This window comes from Pongo pygmaeus, chromosome 5, assembly GCF_028885625.2.
Source record: "Pongo pygmaeus isolate AG05252 chromosome 5, NHGRI_mPonPyg2-v2.0_pri, whole genome shotgun sequence".
Lineage (NCBI taxonomy): Eukaryota > Metazoa > Chordata > Mammalia > Primates > Hominidae > Pongo > Pongo pygmaeus.
Genome location: NC_072378.2, coordinates 75,329,231 through 75,349,974, shown reverse-complemented (window position 1 = coordinate 75,349,974; position 20,744 = coordinate 75,329,231). Strand labels below are relative to the sequence as shown.

At 35.3% G+C, this 20,744-nt stretch overlaps 2 protein-coding genes across 12 annotated transcripts in view; one reads left to right on the top strand and one right to left on the bottom strand.

Annotated features, from left to right (window-relative positions):
• The window catches only part of IMPG1 (interphotoreceptor matrix proteoglycan 1), a 156,313-nt gene extending 147,260 nt beyond the window's left edge, over window positions 1-9,053 (top strand). For both annotated transcript variants that reach the window (XM_054493164.2, XM_054493163.2), the window contains 2 exons: window positions 6,300-6,372; window positions 7,844-9,053. In XM_054493164.2, the coding sequence (XP_054349139.2) occupies window positions 6,300-6,372; window positions 7,844-7,921 (151 nt within the window). In that variant the 3' untranslated portion in view covers window positions 7,922-9,053. The remainder of the gene's footprint in view (window positions 1-6,299; window positions 6,373-7,843) is intronic.
• A 4,355-nt stretch (window positions 9,054-13,408) lies between these two features.
• MYO6 (myosin VI) overlaps window positions 13,409-20,744 on the bottom strand; it is a 164,757-nt gene continuing 157,421 nt past the window's right edge. For 6 of the 10 annotated variants that reach the window (XM_054490230.2, XM_054490231.2, XM_054490235.2 and 3 more), the window contains 3 exons: window positions 18,300-18,326; window positions 15,715-15,933; window positions 13,409-15,186 (listed from right to left, as the gene is read on the bottom strand). In XM_054490230.2, the coding sequence (XP_054346205.1) occupies window positions 14,987-15,186; window positions 15,715-15,933; window positions 18,300-18,326 (446 nt within the window). In that variant the 3' untranslated portion in view covers window positions 13,409-14,986. The remainder of the gene's footprint in view (window positions 15,187-15,714; window positions 15,934-18,299; window positions 18,327-20,744) is intronic. The other 4 variants (XM_054490233.2, XM_063666343.1, XM_054490236.2 and 1 more) reach the window with 1 other exon arrangement.

Below are 20,744 nucleotides of genomic sequence, written 5' to 3'. Positions count from 1 at the left end.
TCACCCAGAAAAGGGCCTGTTCAAACAATATGGCTGCACCCTACTATGCCCTGTTTCTGATTCAGTAGGTCTGGATGGGGCTCAGGTAAGGCTGGTGCTGCTCGTCCTGGGACCCCACTTTGAGAACCCTGCTCTAGGCTTCCCGGCAAGGGTTCCTTAAGACCAATAGGGAAGGAAGAAAGAACCTATATCAGTTTTAAAAGACTGAATACTTGGTCTACTACCTTAATTGGGGATGTATTTGCGCATAAAATTTGATCTTTCCTGTTAGCAAACATAATAGCTTTCATCATAAGAAAGCTGGGAAATATAGAAAATTATGAGAAAAAAAGATAAAAATCCTGTTAATTCAACACATTATCTTTTGGTGTTCATGTTTATATAAAATTGAAAATCAGTTAATTCAACACAGTAACTGTTATCTTTTGGTGTTCATGTCTATATAAAATTGATTTATATGGAATTTTCTAAAGCACAATAGAATCAGACTTTCTTGTTTTATAGTCCTCTTTTTTAACTTAGAATGTTTCCCCATGTCATGAAATATTTTTGTAGCATCATTTTTAGTGATTACATAACAGTCCATTCTCTAGATGTGTTATGATGTGTTTAATCATTCCTTCATTTCCAGACAGAAAGGTTAAGAGAAGCTTTTTAGAAGGTGGAAAAGGAGGCAAGATACAAAGACCTCTCTATTCAGAAACCAGACTTTAGGGTGTTATGAAGGTGGCCTTATGAGCAAAAAGGGAGCAGGAAAGTTTCTATATAATGCAACCTATATTACAGACAAAGGATGAACATCCACATGTATTAATAAAGACAAACATCCTAATTTTTTTTTTCGAACACAAACTCATACATTCATTAATGAGGTAAATAACTTTCCACAAGGGTGCCAAGACAATTGAGTGGAGGAAGAACAGTCTTTTTCAACAAATGGTCCTGTGTGTGACAACCAGATATCCACGTGAAAAGAATGAATTTGGACCCCTAACTAACACCACATACAAAAATTAACTCAAAAGATCAAAGGCCTAAATGTCCAGCTAGGATTATAAAACTCTTTTTTTTAAATTTTATTTTTTTCCCCATTTTTCTTTTTTTTTAATTTTACTATTATTATACTTTCAGTTTTAGGGTACATGTGCACAATGTGCAGGTTTCTTACATATGTATACATGTGCCATGTTGGTGTGCTGCACCCATTAACTCATCATTTAGCATTAGGTATATCTCCTAATGCTATCCCTCCCCCCTCCCTCCACCCCACAACAGTCCCCGGTGTGTGATGTTCCCCTTCTTATGTCCATGTGTTCTCATTGTTCAATTCCCACCTATGAGTGAGAACATGCAGCGTTTGGTTTTTTTGTCCTTGCGATAGTTTGCTGAGAATGACAAACATCCTAATATTAAAATGAGCAAAAAATACAGAGGTGTGATTCATAGAAGAAATCCACATGACCAGCAAAATACAGAAGATACGGGATCTCACTATTATCAGGGAAATCCAAAAACAATAAGGAGATATCATTTGAATTTGGCGAAAGGAGATTGATGATACTCAGTGTGGGAATATGGAGGAAAGCTAGTTCCATCAAGCATTGCTGGTGGATGCACAAATTGGAAAAGACTTTTTTCAAAAGAAATTTGTCATTATCTATAAAATTTTAAATTTGACTCAGGTACTCTACTTTTAGACAATTATTTCTACAAAAATAGTTGCACCTGTGCACCAAGATATGCTTACAAAAATGTTCACAGCATTACTGCTTTGAGTCATGAAACAATTGTATAGCCCATCATAGGGAAATGTTTAGAGTACAGTACATTACTGTGAAACATGGCAGCTAAAGGCAATAATATATATAACTCTACTGGAGCTGCCATAGAAGGAAAAATAATGTATCATTAAATGAGAAAGCAAATTGCAGCATAAAAGATCCTGTACATGTAATAAATTAATAAAAATACTGTAAGTATATTAGGTTCAACCATATGGCACTGCCATTTTGTCAGTCACAAATCATCAAATATTGGCAGTTTTGTATAGTTCGATCTAACGTGTAAGTAAATTCATGATAAAAATGTGGAATAGATACATAACTATCACTCCAGTTAACAATGGAATGGAGTGAAATTGAGGTCCAGGATTTTTAATAATGAGAATCTGTTCATGTATCACTTGTGTACATTTTTTTTAGGCTAGTCAAACACAGTAGTAAGAAGAGGGAAAGAAATAGAACAAGCATTTCCATCTGCAATTGACTGTAAACAATCAGTTGAGAGAATTCACTATGTTTGGACCAGCCAACGTGTATAATTTAAAAGAAGGGTTGGGCTGGGAGTTGTAATCCCAGCACTTTGGGAGGCCGAGGTGGGCAGATCACCTGACGTCAGGAGTTGGAGACCAGCCTGGCCAACATGGTGAAACCCTCTCTCTACAAAAACACAAAAATTAGCCAGGCATGATGGTGCATGCCTGTAATCCCAGCTACTCGGGAGGCTGAGGCAGGAGAATCGCTTGAACCCAGGAGGTGGAGGTTGCAGTGAGCCAAGATCGCGCCATTGCACTTCAGCCTGGGCAACAGAGCAAGACTCCATCTCAAAAAAAAGAAAAAAAAAAAAAGAAAGAAAGAAAGGTTGAGGGGTGGGAAGAAAGGGCCAATGAACAAGGCTGGATTAAAGTGAATAAGAAGAGGGTTGCATGCAGCTTTTGTGAACAGGAATGTATTCCGTTTTCATTTTAATCAGCCCTATTTGCTATTTCAGATGGCTGTACAATTCGTAATTTTAAACATTTTTCTTTCTTTAGTGAGAAAGATCACTTTAATTCTAGGTTGTCGTAAGTGAGATCAATAAAGCAAGGCATAAGGTGATCTGGAAATAAACACCTCTCAAAAAGGTTGGTGGTGCTCTACTTCCTCCACCTGTGCCTGTCTCTGGGGCATAACATGGACTTGAGGGATTCAAATACATTGGAAAATTGACGCTCCTTAGACTAATGGAATGAAATGAACATTTTTGAGCACCATGTGCCAGGCACCCTGCTAGATAGATGCTGGGCAATAGATGAGAGGAAGCGGGGAAGGAAGAAAGGGAGGGAGGGAGGGAGGGAGGGAGGGAGGGAAAGATGCTTAATTTCTTCAGGAAGAAGGGAGAAATTCCCTTATTACCCCAATTTTGCTCTTTTCAACTTCCTGAATATTCCTTTTTAAATGTTAAGTATTAACCCCTGATATCCTCAGCATGAGGACAAACCCGTTGCCCCTATGAGCTACTTCAGACAGACTCTCAGTGAAGAAACGGGACCACGGCAGTGCTCTGAGGGTCCCTTGTGCATCTCCGTGACCTGCTCCTCCTCCCATCAGTTATTTCTGTTCGTCCCAAGATGCTATCATTTATGTGATGAAATTTATTTCTATAAGGATTAGCTGACAAATTAAAACCCAATCAACCATAGATTAGACACTGGTTACAATTAGAGGCTTTAAAGTTAGACCCAAATTTAAGTTAAGAGCTCTGCCCCCAACTTGGTATGACTTTAAGCCACTTCCCCACCCTCTGCCCTTAAGCTTCAAATTTCTCATCTATCTAATGGGAATAACAGGAATAAATTCATGGTTTTTGGTAAGGAATAAATTGGATGCCCCTCAGTGTAAGCTACTCACTACTAGCATTATTGGAGCTGTTTCTGTCAACAAAGGGCAGCCCTATAAGGAAAAACTAAGAATCCCTACCTGGCACTTAAACCTGAACTCAGAAGCAAATCCATGAGAACACCAAGTGCTGCAACTTTGAAAACAGTGTTCTCTAAAGAACTGTAAATTTAGCTGCGTTTTTGTTATTCTACCTGAAAGTGATGAGATAAGGAAACGACACTGAAGGCAGGTGCCCTCCTGAGACTACCATTGACACACAAAGAGCAGTTTCCATTGCTTCAGTTACTTGTCATTGTTTCTCCTTACATTTTCCCCTTTATTTTTCCTTCTATTCTTTTCCTCCATCCAATATTTATAACTATACTCCATACATTTTTACATTTCTCTCAATTTTAGATGTTGTATACATAGATTCTGCCATGCTAGGAACTTACTTGAAACTTCCTTTTTTTGGTGTAATGAGTTAGGCTTTTATTACTCACAATTATCAGTATACATACACAAAAAATGCAAATCTAAATCTAACAGAGTAGATTCTGACTTTCCCTTCTCAGGTCTTAACATTCTCACTTTTGTCCTTTAATTTGATAGGCCTAATATGCTCTCTGTGACATTACTTATAATAATGAAAATTGTTTCTAAATATAGGGGACAGTTTCAGTAAATGATGGTACAAAGTGACATTTATGAGGATGTTTTAATCATATGAAAGTGCTTGTTGTAACCACAGCAAAGTCACAGGTTCACTCACATGCTACACCTCAAATGGAGAAAAGGTCTAGTTTTTTTCCCTCTGGATAGTTGTTACCAACTCCCTTTGGAGCTCTTTCTCCACTGAATAGTGGGTAGGTTCGGTTAGGGGGGAGGTTTGTAGGAGGAAGGGGTTGGAATTTTATATAGTCCAATTTAATGTAGTTCAAACTTCCATCTGATTAATAATTTGAGCAATCACTTTAGACAACTCAGTTCGCTTGGAACATATAGTGAGGTATGGCTCTCCTGGTCTTGACAGTTCTTCTGGAAGTTTTCTAGTTCCATATTCCCCTCACCTGTAATCTCTTAGTTCTGATCCCAGGCATCTGCCCCTTCCCTGGCATTCTCAAAGCCTCCAAATCTCCCGACCAAGACAAATAGGAACTGAAAATGCTGCCTTAGGTGGTGGGATGGGGAACAAGAAACTTGTTACTCAACTTCCTTTAAAAAAAATAAATAAATACCAGTCCCATCGAGCACTAGGACTGAAATTTTCTGTCCTTCTCCATTTCCCTGAAATTGTAATAAATCGATGTTGAGAGAAAGAAAAAAGTTTAATAAGGGAATATATATAGGAAGATAGCTCCTAAATATTATACCCATTTTATAATGCAAAGAGAAAAAACAAACACAAAATGCAAAATGCATATACACTATCAACAGAAATTATGTATATAGAAAAGTCTAAAAACATTTATTTTTTATTTAAAAAAATTTGACACACAATTGTACATATTTATGGGGTACAATGTGATATTTCAATACACGTATACATTGTGCAATGATCAAATCAGGGTAATTAGCATTCCCATCATCTCAAACATTTATCCTTTCTTTGTAGTAAAAACATTCAAAATCCTCTCTTCTAGCTATTTTGAAATATACAACTACAGTCATCCTACTGTGCAATAGGTCACCAGAATTTATCCCACCTAATTGTAACTTTGTACCCATTGACCAATCTCTCTCCATGATACCCTCCTCCCTCCCCTCCCCAGTCTCTAGTAACTACTGTTCTATTTTGTATTTCTATGAGATCAGCTTTTTAAATTCCACATGAGTGAGAGCTTGCAGTATTTGTCTGTGTCTGGTTTATTTCACTTAATATAATGTCTTCCAGGTTCATCCATGTTGTGGCAAATAACAGGATTTTATCCTTTTTATGACAATAGTATTCTATTATATATAATTATATATATTAGATATGTAATACATATATCACACTTTATCCATTCATCCATTGATGAACAACAGGTTGACTCCAAATCTTGAGTATTATGAATGGTGCTGCAATATACATGGGAGTGCAGATATCTCTTTGATATACTGATCTCATTTTCTTTGGATAGATATCCAGTAGTGGGATTGCTCGATCATATGATAGTCCTATTTTTATTTTTTTTAGGAACCTACAGATGGTTTTCCATAATGACTACTAATTTATATTCCCACCAACAGAGCATAAGGGTTCCCTTTTCTCCACATCCTCGATAACACTTGTTATCTTTTGGCTTTTTGATAATAGCCATTCTAACTGGAATAAGGTGACAGTTTATTGTGGTTTAAATTTTATTAACAATATGCCATTATAGAGTTGTTTTTCAGCAACCACAACTCAGAACTTGACTTGAGAAATAAATCTATGTTTTGTAATCCTTCAATCCTTCTGAGACCCCTGCCTAAGAAATAGTAAGCCAACTAAAAGGCAAAACTCAGGGGAAATGCTGAAAGCACACTTCTTCCAACTCAAACGGAAGACACCTGCAAAAATATGCTATCAATTTTCACTTGTCATGATGTTAAAACTAAAACAGTAGAAAGATGTAGTTACTATTAATGTTGATAAGCCCAAGAAACAAGATACTATGTTTTTGCTTTCTTTTGTAGGTTGCCAGATCACTCTGAAAATCAAGCATACAAAACTAGTGTTAAAAAGTTTCAAAATCAACAAAATAACAAGGTAAAATCATACTTTCTAAGTTGGTTGCAATTACTAAACTTGACTTTTGAAGGAAATTAAAAATATTTATGTCCCTCTTATTTTAAATAGAGATAAGCAAGATACTTTTTATTTTTAATTTACTGTTTTAAGGGGGGGATATTTTCTAGTGCAAGAAGGATAGAGTCAGAAGGCTGGGATTAACCAAAATGTGTAGATAAAACAACAGAATAACAAAACCAATCCAAGTATTTTATAATATTCCCAACCTTTTCTTATAAAAATATACAGGTAATTTATCAAATGTATTTTAAGGTTGAAATCTTTACAGTAATAATTTATATTCCTGGCATTGAATAATTTTATATACTTTCAATTTCAAATAATAATCAGCTAAAGGATAAATATGTAGAAAATATGAGGAAACATCATTTGTGAACAATGAGTAACTTCAAAAATTCGTAAAAGTTCATCTTCAGATATTTTTCAGTGTCCTACATGTCTCTTTTAAAATAGTCACTTAATCAACTTATGTTACTAAAATAATTTTATTTTACAAAGGAAAATAACTTGTCTATAAGCAATTTATATACAGTTGACATAATTTTTTAAAATAACTTTGGGGGAAAAAACCTTGGACAATCTTTAGCCTAAAACTACCCATTTTCAAAAATTATAGTCTTTGATAGAAACAATTGGTGATAATCAGCCAATGTCTACTTTATCTAAAGTCTACAGTGCTGGATAAAAACAAATGCCTCAAAGTTTGCACCTACAAAAGTTATCATAGTTAATATATGATAAGGATACTGGGGTAATCACACCAAATGCTAATAATAATTTTATGTATCCAAGTGCACACTGGGAATGTGTGCCACTTTGGTTTCCTGAAACAAAGAAAATTGGAAAAACAGAAAAAGTTTAGACTAGGGCCGTAAAATGACAATAGGACACAGGATCTGATATTGACAAAATGTCCAACTAAATCCTGAAGTACCAGATAGAATTATGGATCACATTTCAAATAAATAAAAGGAAGTGATAATTTTCACAGTAGGAAGTAAACTTGAAGAACTACATCTTAGTTCAAGGCCGGAACAAGTATCAATGCTGATTATTCCTGGCTACGTGGATTTCTGTGTTGACAGACATTCAGAGGACACATGGGTTCCCTGAGGAAGCATGCTATAATACATTAATGGTGTCTACTATGGTTGGATGGGAAAATGGTGACTCATTCACAGACTATCTGCCACTCCTGCTCCATGAGATGGGTCAGCCTGAGAATCTAAATAGGCTTAAGAGGGCATGGAGTACATTTCTAGTAGGTTATAAAGTTAAGAATATTTTGAGGCCATCTTCAACATTTCAAAGAAGATGTCATAAATGGCAAGCACATCCTCTTATCTACCAGTAGCAGTAATATTGGAATGAACCATTGGTTTGACCTTGGGTGGCATTTCTTAAGTTCTTAAAACTATTTCTCTTTCAGGTAATCAGTAAAAGAAATTCTGAATTGCTGACCGTAGAATATGAAGAATTTAACCACCAAGATTGGGAAGGAAATTAAAAGCTGAAAATGTACAATCATCATTTAGGCTGTCTCAAGAGAGATGATTTTCTTTCTCAAGGAAAATGGAGGCAGGCATATTCATGGGTCATCAAAATCCAGACATACAGTCAACACTGAGAATCAGCACACGCCATATTTCAAATATAGAAGAGTCATGTACTTGGCAACCAGTAAATTCTGAAGAAAAAGACACTTATTATTAAAACCCCAAATGCAATCAGTGAAACATATTTTTACTATTCTTGGATGATAGTCAAAATGATCGTAAGCCAGGTTTGCTTCCACCTTCCCTGAAAATTTTACTCACAGATCATTTGCAACAAGCACAGCTTACTTATTGTTTAGGGACTGAACAATTTATTGGGAAGCAAACTCTTTATATGCTAGAATGTACATTTAAAAGATGACTACTTATGCAGGGAGATGCAGGTCTCTCTAAATGCATGAATGTATGTAGCGTGTAGGCACTGTATTGAGTGTATATATGCTCCACAATACAATGTCTGATAAACACAAACCTCAGTATTCAGTTATTAGGCACACTAGTTTTATACGCAACTACTGCTTACATAGTAGACTGTTTTGTTGCCAATAATCTTTGAATTGTTCTTTAAAAGAAACTGAGGTTCAGATATACATACCATGGAAAATCTTACTTTTCTTGTTACTACACAAAGCTATTTTAAAGAAGATGCTATATTGGGAGAAGGGTGAAGCTGTACTATATGACATGATCAATTCCTGTCTTCTACCACAGATGAACAATGTCTTCCTATAACTTCAGAATACTTCCTCGCACCAACTTTAGTGTTTGTATACCTAGACTGGCATCAATGTAATCCAATTCAGTCCATTTTTTATGTACTGCTTAATGAAAATGAATCTGTCTCTATCTCTTTCAAATGTTCTAATGTCAGATATATTTGCTACAAAACCTTAATTTCAATAAAGTAAAAGTGCTATACTCATAGGTTTTTTAATGAGCCTATGTTTTAGTAGATATTCTCTAGATTTGTTTTATGTATTCAATAAATGATTTTAAGCATGAAAATTTTAATGCTGCCAACAGACAACAAAATAATAAACACAAAGAGCAACATTTAACAGTAAGCTTCAAAAATAAAAACAGGCTGGGCACAGTGGCTCACACCTGTAATCTCAGCACTTTGGGAGGCCAAGGCAGGTGGATCACTTGAGGTCACAAGTTTGAGACCAGCCTGGGCAACATGGCAAAACCTCGTCTCTACTAAAAATACAAAAATTAGCTGGGTGTGGCAGCACATGACTGTAGTCCCAGTTACTCAGGAGGCTGAGGCAGGAGAATCACTTGATCCCAGGAGGTGGAGGTTGCAGTGAGCCAAGATCATGCCATTGCACTCCAGCCTGGGTAACAGAGTGAGACTGTGTCTCAAACACACACACACACACACGAAAACAAAATGTTCTTAATAATGGAGACAATTTTGGGGGAAGTGGTAGTGCCCCATGAGGGTTACAAACCCTCACAAACACCTGGCTTTCATCACCGTTCCCATACCAATCCTGTCTTCCACCACAGATGAACAATGTCGTCCTATAATAACTTCACTGACTACTTCCTCACGCTAACTTTGGTGTGTGCATACCAAAGTGAAGATCTATAATGTGAGAAAAGGACTTCAAGGTGAAATATGATGACAAGGTGCCACAGAACAAAGAATGGTGGCAAGAGGTGTACCTACCCACTTCCATATCCCTGGAACTTCACAAAGGAAAACAAATGATAGAAGCATGATAGGCTGACCAAAAGTACATGAAAACATTTCATCAGGAGAAAAAAGGATCTATCACTATCATTCCTGTATAATGTAGTCCTCAACCCCTACATTCCCTATACTACTTGTGCTCTAACTAGTATAGGAAATGTAGTTTTCTATGGAGAAAGAGAAGTAGGTAAAAGCCCTATATTCTGTGAGGAGGGTCCCATTTTGTGGGAAGTGTCTCTCACTCTTTGGATCACCCCTCTTTTGGGTTGGTCTTTTCCAACCAGTCAGGGAAGAGCTGATGAGGTGAGACGGCCAGAGTCTCCTTCCACTCTCAGAGGACCCAGCAGGATCATGGTAGGTTCTTGACACAGGGAATGGACCAGCTATATTCAAGGCCTTAGGGAGAAGGAGCCTTCTTTGGGTCCCCAGTTTTTACATCCTGTGTCTTCTCAAAGATTAGTAAGGGTCTGGAGAAAGGCAGCCAAAATTTGGTGTGTCTCTAATCTCTGCAAAATGAGTAGCTGTCACTCACACAGAATCCTGCCTGTTTCCTGGATGGAGATGACATAGGAAATTTGGGGCCAATGTTCAAAGAAGTTTCAATTGCCTTGAGTTCCTTGCTTCTTCCTGCAGCCACCTAACACAGTGCTTCCAGCCCTGGCGACTGGATCAAGCTTCAGGAGCCCAGAATTCTCCAACTTATTCCATCTGAAACATGGCAATAAGTGCAAAATTTACAACCTGTTCATGACACCCTGTAATGGTATTAAAAGCACAAGATGCAAGTGGAAATTCTACACAGGGAGCATTTATTTATATTTCCAGTACATCAATTTTGAGAGAAAGCATTAGATATACACTTTTAATGAAATGAGGAAAAATTGACAGTTTGACTAGATGAATTTTCATAAGTAAAAAGAAAACAGCCAACTAATAAGCCTGTGATTTAAAGGTGAGATGCTACTTGGTACAAATTAGGATTAAATGTGTAGATATGGACATAAAGAGTGGAATAACTGACATTGGAGACTCCAGAAAGTGGGAGGGTGAGAAAAGGTTTAGGGATGAAAAATTACCTATTGGGCACAGTGTATGCTTATCTGGGTGTTAGGTACACTAAAAGCCCACATTTTACCACTATGCAATATACCCATGTAACAAAACTGCACTTGTACTCCCTAAATCTTTTTTTTTTTTTTTTTTGAGATAGAATTTCACTCTTGTTGCCCAGGATGGAGTGCAATGGCGCCATCTTGGCTCCCTGCAACCTCTGCCTCCTGCGTTCAAGTGATTCTCCTGCCTCAGCCTCCCAAGTAGCGGGGATTACAGGCACCCACTACCACGCCTGGCTAATGTTTTCTATTTTTAGTAGAGACAGGGTTTCACCATGTTGGCCAGGCTGGTCTCGAAGTCCTGACCTTGTGATCCACCCGCCTCGGCCTCCCAAAGTGCTGGGATTACAGGCGTGAGCCACCTCGCCCGGCCCTAAATCTATTTAAAAAAAAAAAAAAACAAATTTGTACTGAAGATTCTCCTTTTGAATGTGCATTAATTTTTCCTGATTATCTCTTGAAAAACTACTGAGACAGCTAAGCTTGTTTCATATATTAGGTTAGCAATGGGGAAAGAATACAGTGATTTGAATTGAACTAAAGCATACTCAAAGATGTGCTCCAGGCAGAGTAGGTGCTACCTCTGCCAGTCTCTCCATCTTACCCTTCCATGAGGCTTATGTACAGAATGCCTATTTACTGCTGACCTTCTCCAGTGTGGCAGTGCCATTCCTATGTGCTAAGAATGTATACACCAGGCATATCTTGATCCAAGTCTTAATAACCATAGGTTCTGATCCTATAAATTACACATTATTCATTCTAAAACTTAGTAGAGATCTAGGAGTGCTCTGTGTCCTAAAATGTATCAGTGTTTCCAAACTGGGGGTGCAGAATCTTTAGGGGCACACAACCTGTCTCTTCCACTGTTGCTCTTCTCTTTCCTTATTGTTACAACTGTTTCCCCAACTCTAACATGTCCTTATTCTCATGTTTAGATATCCTTTGCCCTCCCCTTCAATCCTTGTTAGTTTATCTTCTGGGAGAAATTTTAAAACTCTCAATACTTGTTATTATTGGTAATGATAAATAGGGAAAATCTGTCACACCTTCTGAAGTTGTGGAATGACAGAGAGGCAACCCTTGTAAATCCACAGGGGCTACTAAAAAGTGTTTGTTTTGGTTCTTTTTGTTACAGATGATTGGAGCAAAGGCTTTGATATATTTTTCAGTCTACAACTAAATTACTTGACCTCTCTGGATCTGTTACCTCTTCCATAAAAGGAGGCAGGTCTATCACTAACATCATATTAATTGGCTGACTGATTGATTCAATAAATATTTATTCTACTGATCCAAGTACTCTTAAGCTACTTCAGGTAAAAAAAAAAAAAAAACCAATGATCTACATATTTGGATCCCCTGAGAACCATAGCAATAACCTGTGAATGAAAATGTCTTTTAATAAATATCCAATTAATAAAGCTCTACAAACAATACCATTATTCTTGCCTGTGGATTGCTATTCTTTAAGTGTTGACAACCACCACTGATTTTCCACTTAAGATGTTCTTTCCTTGGTTGCTTGCAAAACAAAATGGTTCACAAGAATGACCTATGAAAAGTCATTAAAGAAGCAGAATGAACGTAACAATAGAATGCCTTTGTGTGGCCCTGTGCTCCTACACGCACTGTTTTGTTTCTTCCTCATATTTTCACCTTCCTCTGAGAGGGTGCCATCTCCCCAACTTTACAACTAAGAAAACTCAGTATTCTCTTAACATACACGGATTAGAGTAACTTCCTTTTCTCAATGAGTTCCCATAACTCATAATACGTGAGTTAACTCAACTGTGTTACCACAATTAGGAATGATATTAAAATTGAATCAAATGTGAAAATGTTCTGTCCTCTCATTTTAAATATTTTATGCATGCTGCCTTTGCAAAGCATATGCTATGGAAAGAACTGGTATTAAGAAAAGATTAGTTCTTTATATATAGTGGTTTAAACTTCTAATTTTAAATCTCAGTTAAAATGACTGATTAAAATATGAGTGAATTTACTTTTGACTTCCACAGTTTTAACCTGGCATGCATGGGCTTGACTGTGAACATGGTAAAGCAGCTGCATGAACATCATTTAGACACCATTCCTGCTGTTTCCTTTAAAAGGCTGACAGGGTCCTAAGTTTCTCCAGCAAAGGGGCGTCTGTGTGTATGTGCATCTACCATACGTAGGTTCCTGTAAGTCTATCTGAATTAGGGCAGTTGCCCTGCTGGCCAAAATTAACTCAGGAAACTATTTTAGATAGATAAGTTCTAGGACAGCTGTGTGACATGATTAGAAACATTATGGCTTAAGATTAACTATAATTGTATTAACTATTAGAGTCAAAAACTAAAGACTTATAACAACGCCTTGCTGTGATACGTTTCTTACAAATTTCTTAAAACATTAGATTCTCTCATTTAAATATGTTTAACTCTTTAATTTTCCATCTAGTGCCTATTAATGTATCTAAAAGATACACAAAACTATTTCTGAAAAATGTACTAAAGAGACACGTCATTAAAAACCAATTTGGCTACTAACTTTTGTTCAAGAATTTTACTCACTACTGGTTAGGAAAAAAGCTTATCATTCACTATCCTACACAAATAAAAACACCAGTTAAAGGCGAGAGATGGAAGAGAGAGAATAGGTCATTTATTTCAGTAGCTACACCTTCTGTTACCAATCACAGAGATGAAATGACCCAAGGGTGGGTGAATCTATGCAGTAATACAGCCTTCAAAAGATAATCACATTTGCATTCTCAATTAATAGCACAGACACGACCATTTAATTTAACTTGACAATCATTTGCATGTATCATAATAAATAAATATTTCTATACTAAGACATGAGAAAAGCAATTCTGAAGACAGTGTCTGTGGCTCACAAACACTAGTCAGCTGGGAAATACTTCCCTAACTGAGGTAATCTTTCTAGGGAAAAAAGAAATCACTGAAATTTCATTTCAAAGGTTAGGGTCTCTAAAAACTGGAGAAAAAAGCAGTACAGAGAATAATTTTACTTTATAATTTTATTCTAAAATACAACAAGACTCCTTAGAATTATGTCAGCATAACTCCTTGATGTATTTTTGTCTTTAAATTCCAAATGTGAAAGTCATAAATATTAGGCTTAAAGCTGACATTTGAATCAATACTAACAGCACACAAGGAAAACATTTTAAAATTATCAGTTATGTAAAACAAGCACTTACTAAATACAAGGACTTCTGAATTACAAAGCTTATGAAACAGGTCTACAATTACCAAAACGTCAACGGCCAAAAAAGACACTAGGAATTTCTTAAAAAGAAAGATGTTGGAAGCAGAACGCTTACTAAATCAATGAAACAACTTGGACAAGATTCTGATACAAAAATCACTATTGAGATGAAGTTGAAAGAATATTTGAATTCAGTCCAGTTAAGCCACTATGCCACCTAAAACCTAAAAACTTATCTCAAAACTTTTAGGCATTTAAACAATCTGACTTTCCTTTATTTTTCCACGGAATATAAAAAGAATATTCTGACAGCAACACACATTGTGCTAGCAAAGAAAAGCAAATCTGTGCTGGATACTATTAGTACCTCTTATCACAGAATATATCAAATACATTAAGGCTCTTTCTAGAATTCTAGAACTTAGAAGTGTTTCATTCAAACTAAGACACTGCAAAGGAGGAAAAAAATAGATTTTCCACCTTTAATGGAAATTCCCAAAAATGTCTGAAAATGTCTATAAAGTACACAGCTTTTCAGACCAAAACATTAGTGCCTGGATCATTTTAAGTGGTTTAGTTATTATAAGACTGTAAGCTCATGTTTTATTACTCCAGTTATACAGTACTGTGCCATCCTTAAAAAGTAGTTTGAATTTTGAAAAAAGTTCTCTTTTCCTAGAGAACAATTATGATAGATGTAAGGTAGTCTTCTGGCAAAGGATGAGAAACATCAGAATGTGTCCAAGTGTAATAGAGAATAATGAGAGTTCTGGGAATTACAGCAGGATACAGAAAAATAATTTTTAGGTCCAAAATTTGTTACCGTAATTAACCTTAAACAAATTCACCAAAAGCCATGATTAATAAAATCTGTTCACTTTATAGAAGTAACTCTAACATGATTATGGAATGGTCAAATCTGGGGGCACACACCCTACCTAAGTACCATGGCAAAGGCTCCCAGCTACAAGGCTGGTGTGCAACATCTACTTTAACAGATTCTGCAGCATGGCTGTTGCATAGGTGGGCCGAGCCTGTCTGCTCTCAATCGCATTCTGAAGGTACTGGATGCCTCCACAGCGTTCCCAGATTTCTTCAAATTGTCTTGGCAAGATCTCAGCACCACGCTTCCGAGTCAGGCCAGTCTCCTCAAGATTCAGCTCACACATCTCCATGTCATCCTTACCTGTATTCATGAGACATCAGAAAATTACCATCTCTCTCTTCAGGACCATTTCTTACCAGTTGTATGCCTGAAATACCTATTAATTCTCATAGATTTGAAAACTTCCTAAGACTTTTTCTCTAAGATGGAAATCTGCTTAATAAAATCACCAGAAACAATTAAAATTTGTCCCCCATCAAGGACCCTTTCAATATTAATAAACACTGCTATTGATCAAACAAGTTATCAGAGTTAATAAAAATGCTACATTTCCTCAAGCCACTACAAATCAATGGATATGATGAAACACAAATGGAAAGGTTTTTAGGATACAAGTTTCTATGTGCTAAGAACATAATTTAATCCAAGCAATTTCACATTATAAATTGAGTTAATCCTCACTGAACTGGAAATGTGATTTAACCGCAAGACTCCATCCCTCAACCCTGAAATTTAATAAATTATTATATTATACATTAGAATGTTTCATTCAGAGAGTTTATGATCTTTTTTGTTTTATAATTTGTTTTTCATGTGAATCATACACACCAGCCACAAGTAGGATGGGTGGCTTGTCAGGATGGAGTTCCATTTGCCGGGCAATCCATGGTCCATCAAAATGGGCATACCACCAGCCTTTTTTCTTACTCTGAGGATCTTTGTACTGGTCGGCAGGGCGGATGAATGGGATGCGGAAGAAGCGTTGCTGTCGGTTCATTTCAATCTCCTGCTGCCTGGCAGGAATCTGAGCTGCTGGGTTCTGCTGAGCTATTACACAGAACAAGGAAAGTTATACCAGCAGCTCAAGGGAAAAGAAAAGAGCCTTTAATCCTAAAATATACCTCAATAATTTTTTAAAAAGAAGAAAAGTCCCTAATAGTAAATTTAAAACAAAATGCAAATATTTATTGCCTATAAATTAATAAAATGCAGAGTGTTACTTCTTAGAATTGTCTTTTCCTTAAGATGTTTCTTAGCATTGCAAACACACACACACACACACACACCACCACCACCACCACTACCAGCAACAAACCCCTGTCAGATTCCCACAAATCACTGTAACAGTAACCTAAAATAAACTCACATGGCAGGAAAACAAACTACTATTATTTAGTAGATTTATATTCTTCCTCCAAAGAGTTCAAATTTGTAGAGTAACTTTTATTCGACTATTTATGATAGAACAAAATAAACAGTAATTTCAAAAATCTGAAGGATGTAGACATTTGTCAGTTTAATCACTATTTCCACAAAAAGTAGAAGCCATATAAAAATTTTTTCTTTTGCCAACAAATTTTAGGATTTAAAATGACCACAATGACATAGATATTAACAACATTAAGACAACCATAGGACAAAAAAAAAAAAAAACCTTATAACAGTAAGCATAAACTTTCCCTTAAAGATATTTACTTACTCTGAAATCAGATTTCTCTTAGAATAAAATCCAATGAAGTAAGTGTAAAGTTTGTAACATTTGATTCTCCTTGCCAAAAGAAAAGAAAAATCCTTGCTTTTCTACTAGTACTGGGCATTTCATTCATATCAATCTTTCATTCCTAGCTCAATTTTCATTACTTAACAATTAGGTTTTTATTTTATCTGCAAATGTAAACATTTCCCTGGGGCAATGACTTTACATCTTTAGCAGCATAATTTTGGTTAGCCCATTTAATCTGTTTTATACTCACAGAACTTCAAAAGTGGAACAACCATTTACAGCAGCTCAATTAAGAGTCTCACTATGAAAATCTAAGTGTGTCAAAGAAATATTGTAAAATGTACATATGATATAAAGCCAAGAACAGCCACATGGCTTTTGTAAGAATTTGTAAATACTGAAAGGATGAAAATACTCTTATTCTACTTTTTACACCAAGAAATAGCAAAAGCTTTATAGCAGTTGAATTTATTTCTTTGCAAACCAGAGAAAGCAAAAAGCAGTTAGCAAAGCTATATATGCCTATGAAAGAACGAGAGGCCCGGTTTTGTTAGTTAACTTGAAAAGCTGCATCACATATTAACAGACATCTGCTTATCTATTCTTTTGCTCCTGTTTTCCCAGAGCTACTTACCATTCAGTGTTTCTACTTTTAAGTTTTTAAAACTCCCTACATTGTGGAAAATGTACTAATTCAAAACTAAGAATTTAAAAACCTTCCCTCCATCTAAAGTAGTGAATTAGAATTTAATGTCCAGTTTACAGGAAATTTACCATGATACTGATAGTCATTCATTAATTAACCTACTTTTTAATTTGAAGTAAGTCTCCTGTAAGTTAAGATACTGGATAAAATTCAGAAACTAAATAGAAAGTCTTTGATAGCTTTTCTTACTAACAGGAGAACTGAAATTTTGTTGGGGAAGACTAGAAACGAATACTTATCTGGAAAAACACAAAGATACAGACGTTAAAAGCTTGAAACTAATATTCTAAATAACTTTCCTTCACATTCAATTGTGTAATCTTCAAATACAGCCCTATAAATTATAAGAAGCACTTCAAAACATCAGGTCCAACCAGTTGGCAACATTATATCCCAATCATTACTGCCCAACTAATTCTACAAGAGATTTATTGTGCACTAAGGTGACTCAAAGCTTTTAAATTATCAAAGAATGTGTATCGTAAGAAGCTATAAACGTAACAGAATAATCTCTTCCTATTTAAGGATGTATCATGATTAAACCTGTATATACTATCACATTATCTATAAAACTAAAATACCTTTGGCAGAAATGCAGACACCATCAGTGTTTGAAAACACAGTGACCAAAAACCAGCACCTAAAAGTTAGTCTTTATTCTAAAAGGTCAGCTGCTATGTTAAGAGTTTTGCTACAATAAGAATTGTATATACTCTCAGTTTAAAATGCTAGTCATTTTCTTAATGCAAGTAATTTGATAAAACATTAATTTCATTAGATTTTTTGTAATAATATACATATTGGAGTGATCCAAATAAAGCATCATCTCAAATTAAAATATATCTTAGTATGGATATAACAACTTTAACACACTACAATTCCACTTAAAATTGTAGCAAAACAACTTTTAATAGAAGTTAGTACTTTGTAAAGTATTTTAACCCATCTTCCAGTTAGCTCATGAGTTACCACCCATTGACTTACGTGAATTGTTCAAAAATGGTGCAAAATCTGTGAACAAATATTTTATGTTGAAGAAAAGATAAAAATGCCAAAACTGTTAAATGAGCATTTTTCTAATTTATAAAGCCTTCTCATCAATTGAGGTGGTGACTGAAAAGTAAATATCCTATCCACAAGCCAAATATTCTCAGAATTACCTAAAAGCAGGTGCTGCTTTCTGATTTTTTTAAAAGGCTATTTTCACTGATTAGGCTTAGGAAATTCTGATTGAAGCACATATAAAGAGGACCAAAATTAAAAAATCATACTTCATTTGTGACTTTTGGAACACATATCCAAACAAAAACCTAATACAATGACTTAATAGACATTATAGTACCTTTCATACATTACTAGAATTTTCATAGAAAATAATGAGAATTCATCAAAAAAAATTATATACATTACAGGAGTGAAAACATTACTACTTTTTGGTAACAGTATGTTTTGCTTTCTCTAAACTGTCTACATCTTAAACTCATGCCATTTTTATTTTATAAAGTATAAAATAAAACTACTTTCCAAAATCATTGTTTTAAACAATTAATTACTATAAATATTTACTAGATGATTTGTCACTGACCAAAAAATTATTTCTAAAAAATCTCCCTCTGCAGTAAATGAGATGAAAGCATGCTCATCCAGGACTGTACCAGGAAGAGGGTCTGAGGCTCCTTACGCATTATTTTAAGAGTTTACCATTAGCTGTCAATGTATTACTCTTTAAGTTAACAATATGAAGCTACATTTTTGTTAATCATAAGTTGTCATCATTTTATTTTCTCACATTAATGAATTTTCCTTCTAAATATTAGACTATACAGCACTTCCTTTTAAAGGGTGTTTAGCTGCCACATGAGGAAATCATTTAAGTATAGAATTTTCTCAATTGAGCTTCTTGGTGCTCTTTAACCTTTGCTTTTAGCTATGTTCCTGTGTCAAGATGAATTTTGTATGAGAAAGAACATAAAGAGAAAAAGAAAAGCAAAAAAAAGTGCTTTTCAGAGCAGAAGTTACATTTGATAAAATATATCCTGAAAATGACTCATAATCAAGTTCTCTGAAGGCTTAATATGTATGTGTGGGGTTGTGTTCACATAAATTCCTAAATTTGTTCATAAACCTTGATAGAACCCTTAGGAAGCTTTCCTAATCTACTCCTTTGTTTTCCCAAATAATATACTACAACAAACAGAAACAGTAGTTGAACCAGCAAGGTGAGCCACGTATTATTTGCATCTTTTTTGGGTAAAGCTAGATGAATAAGGTATCAAAGTTTGAGTCACAAATACAATAAATATGTGTACATTAATTTAAAATGTGTGTGCCAAATATTACAACATGAATCTCTTTTTGTTTTAAGAGGTGTGATCACTCAGATGTATTAATTTTGAAATACAATATAATGAAAGTCTGTCAAGCTAAAGTTAGTAATTATAACATTTACAGCTAAAAAGAACAGCCCACTGTCATTTTTTGCAAAACAAAGGTAATCTGTGGTCAGAACTCAGTACACAGACAGTGAACAGCTAATGTAATCATTTTGTTGTGTTTAATTAGAAGAGGAAAAATATGAAACTGGAGAAGAAAGTGGTGTCACAATATTTAGTGGGGCTTCCACCTGCTACTTCTTGGTTACAAGTGATCTCCCACTGCCCTTGCATAGTCCTATATTCTGACTGCCACCGCTTGAGCAATAACTGGCACTAATATTACCCTTACTAATAATAATATTGCCCTCACTCAATCTATTCTTTGCAACAACTTAGAAACACTAAAATTCCACTATCAAATTGACTTTATTTAAACACTGCTTTTATTTACTTGGAAGGTAGTGAGGAAAGCAAAATATAACCAAGAACTCATTTTTTAAGTCAACTTGGGTCCTGCATTGCTAAGCTATACTATCAACTGTTGGGAATATACCGCTTAGGGGAAAAAAACACAAAAAATATTGAATCTGCTGTCACCTTGATGTTAACCAGAATTAAGCTAATAAATTGTGCCAATTTAAACATAGTAAGTCCAATTATTGCTTTAAAGATTGAAATTACAACTCACATATCACACGTGTTCTCAGTTAATGTTAAAGCTCATGCATGCTTTTGCTAGGTTATATCTCTTCTACTCTACTTTCCAATTTCAAGTATACACCTTGGCCTTTTGCATAACAAAGTAACAAAATCCATGTTCAGGATTCCAATCAAAAAATCAAATCTTGATCTAGGCAAAACTCTAGTCTGAAGCAAGGTAATATTTCTCACTTTTATATATTTGCAGTATTGTAAAATAATGTTTCCAGTAAAATTATTTTTGAAACAAAGGAATTAGAGTGTAAATGGACAATGCATGAATCAATTCCTTTCTTTTTCCAGGCTATAACCCTATTCTGGGAGCAACAGAAAAGTACTTATACCTACATATAAA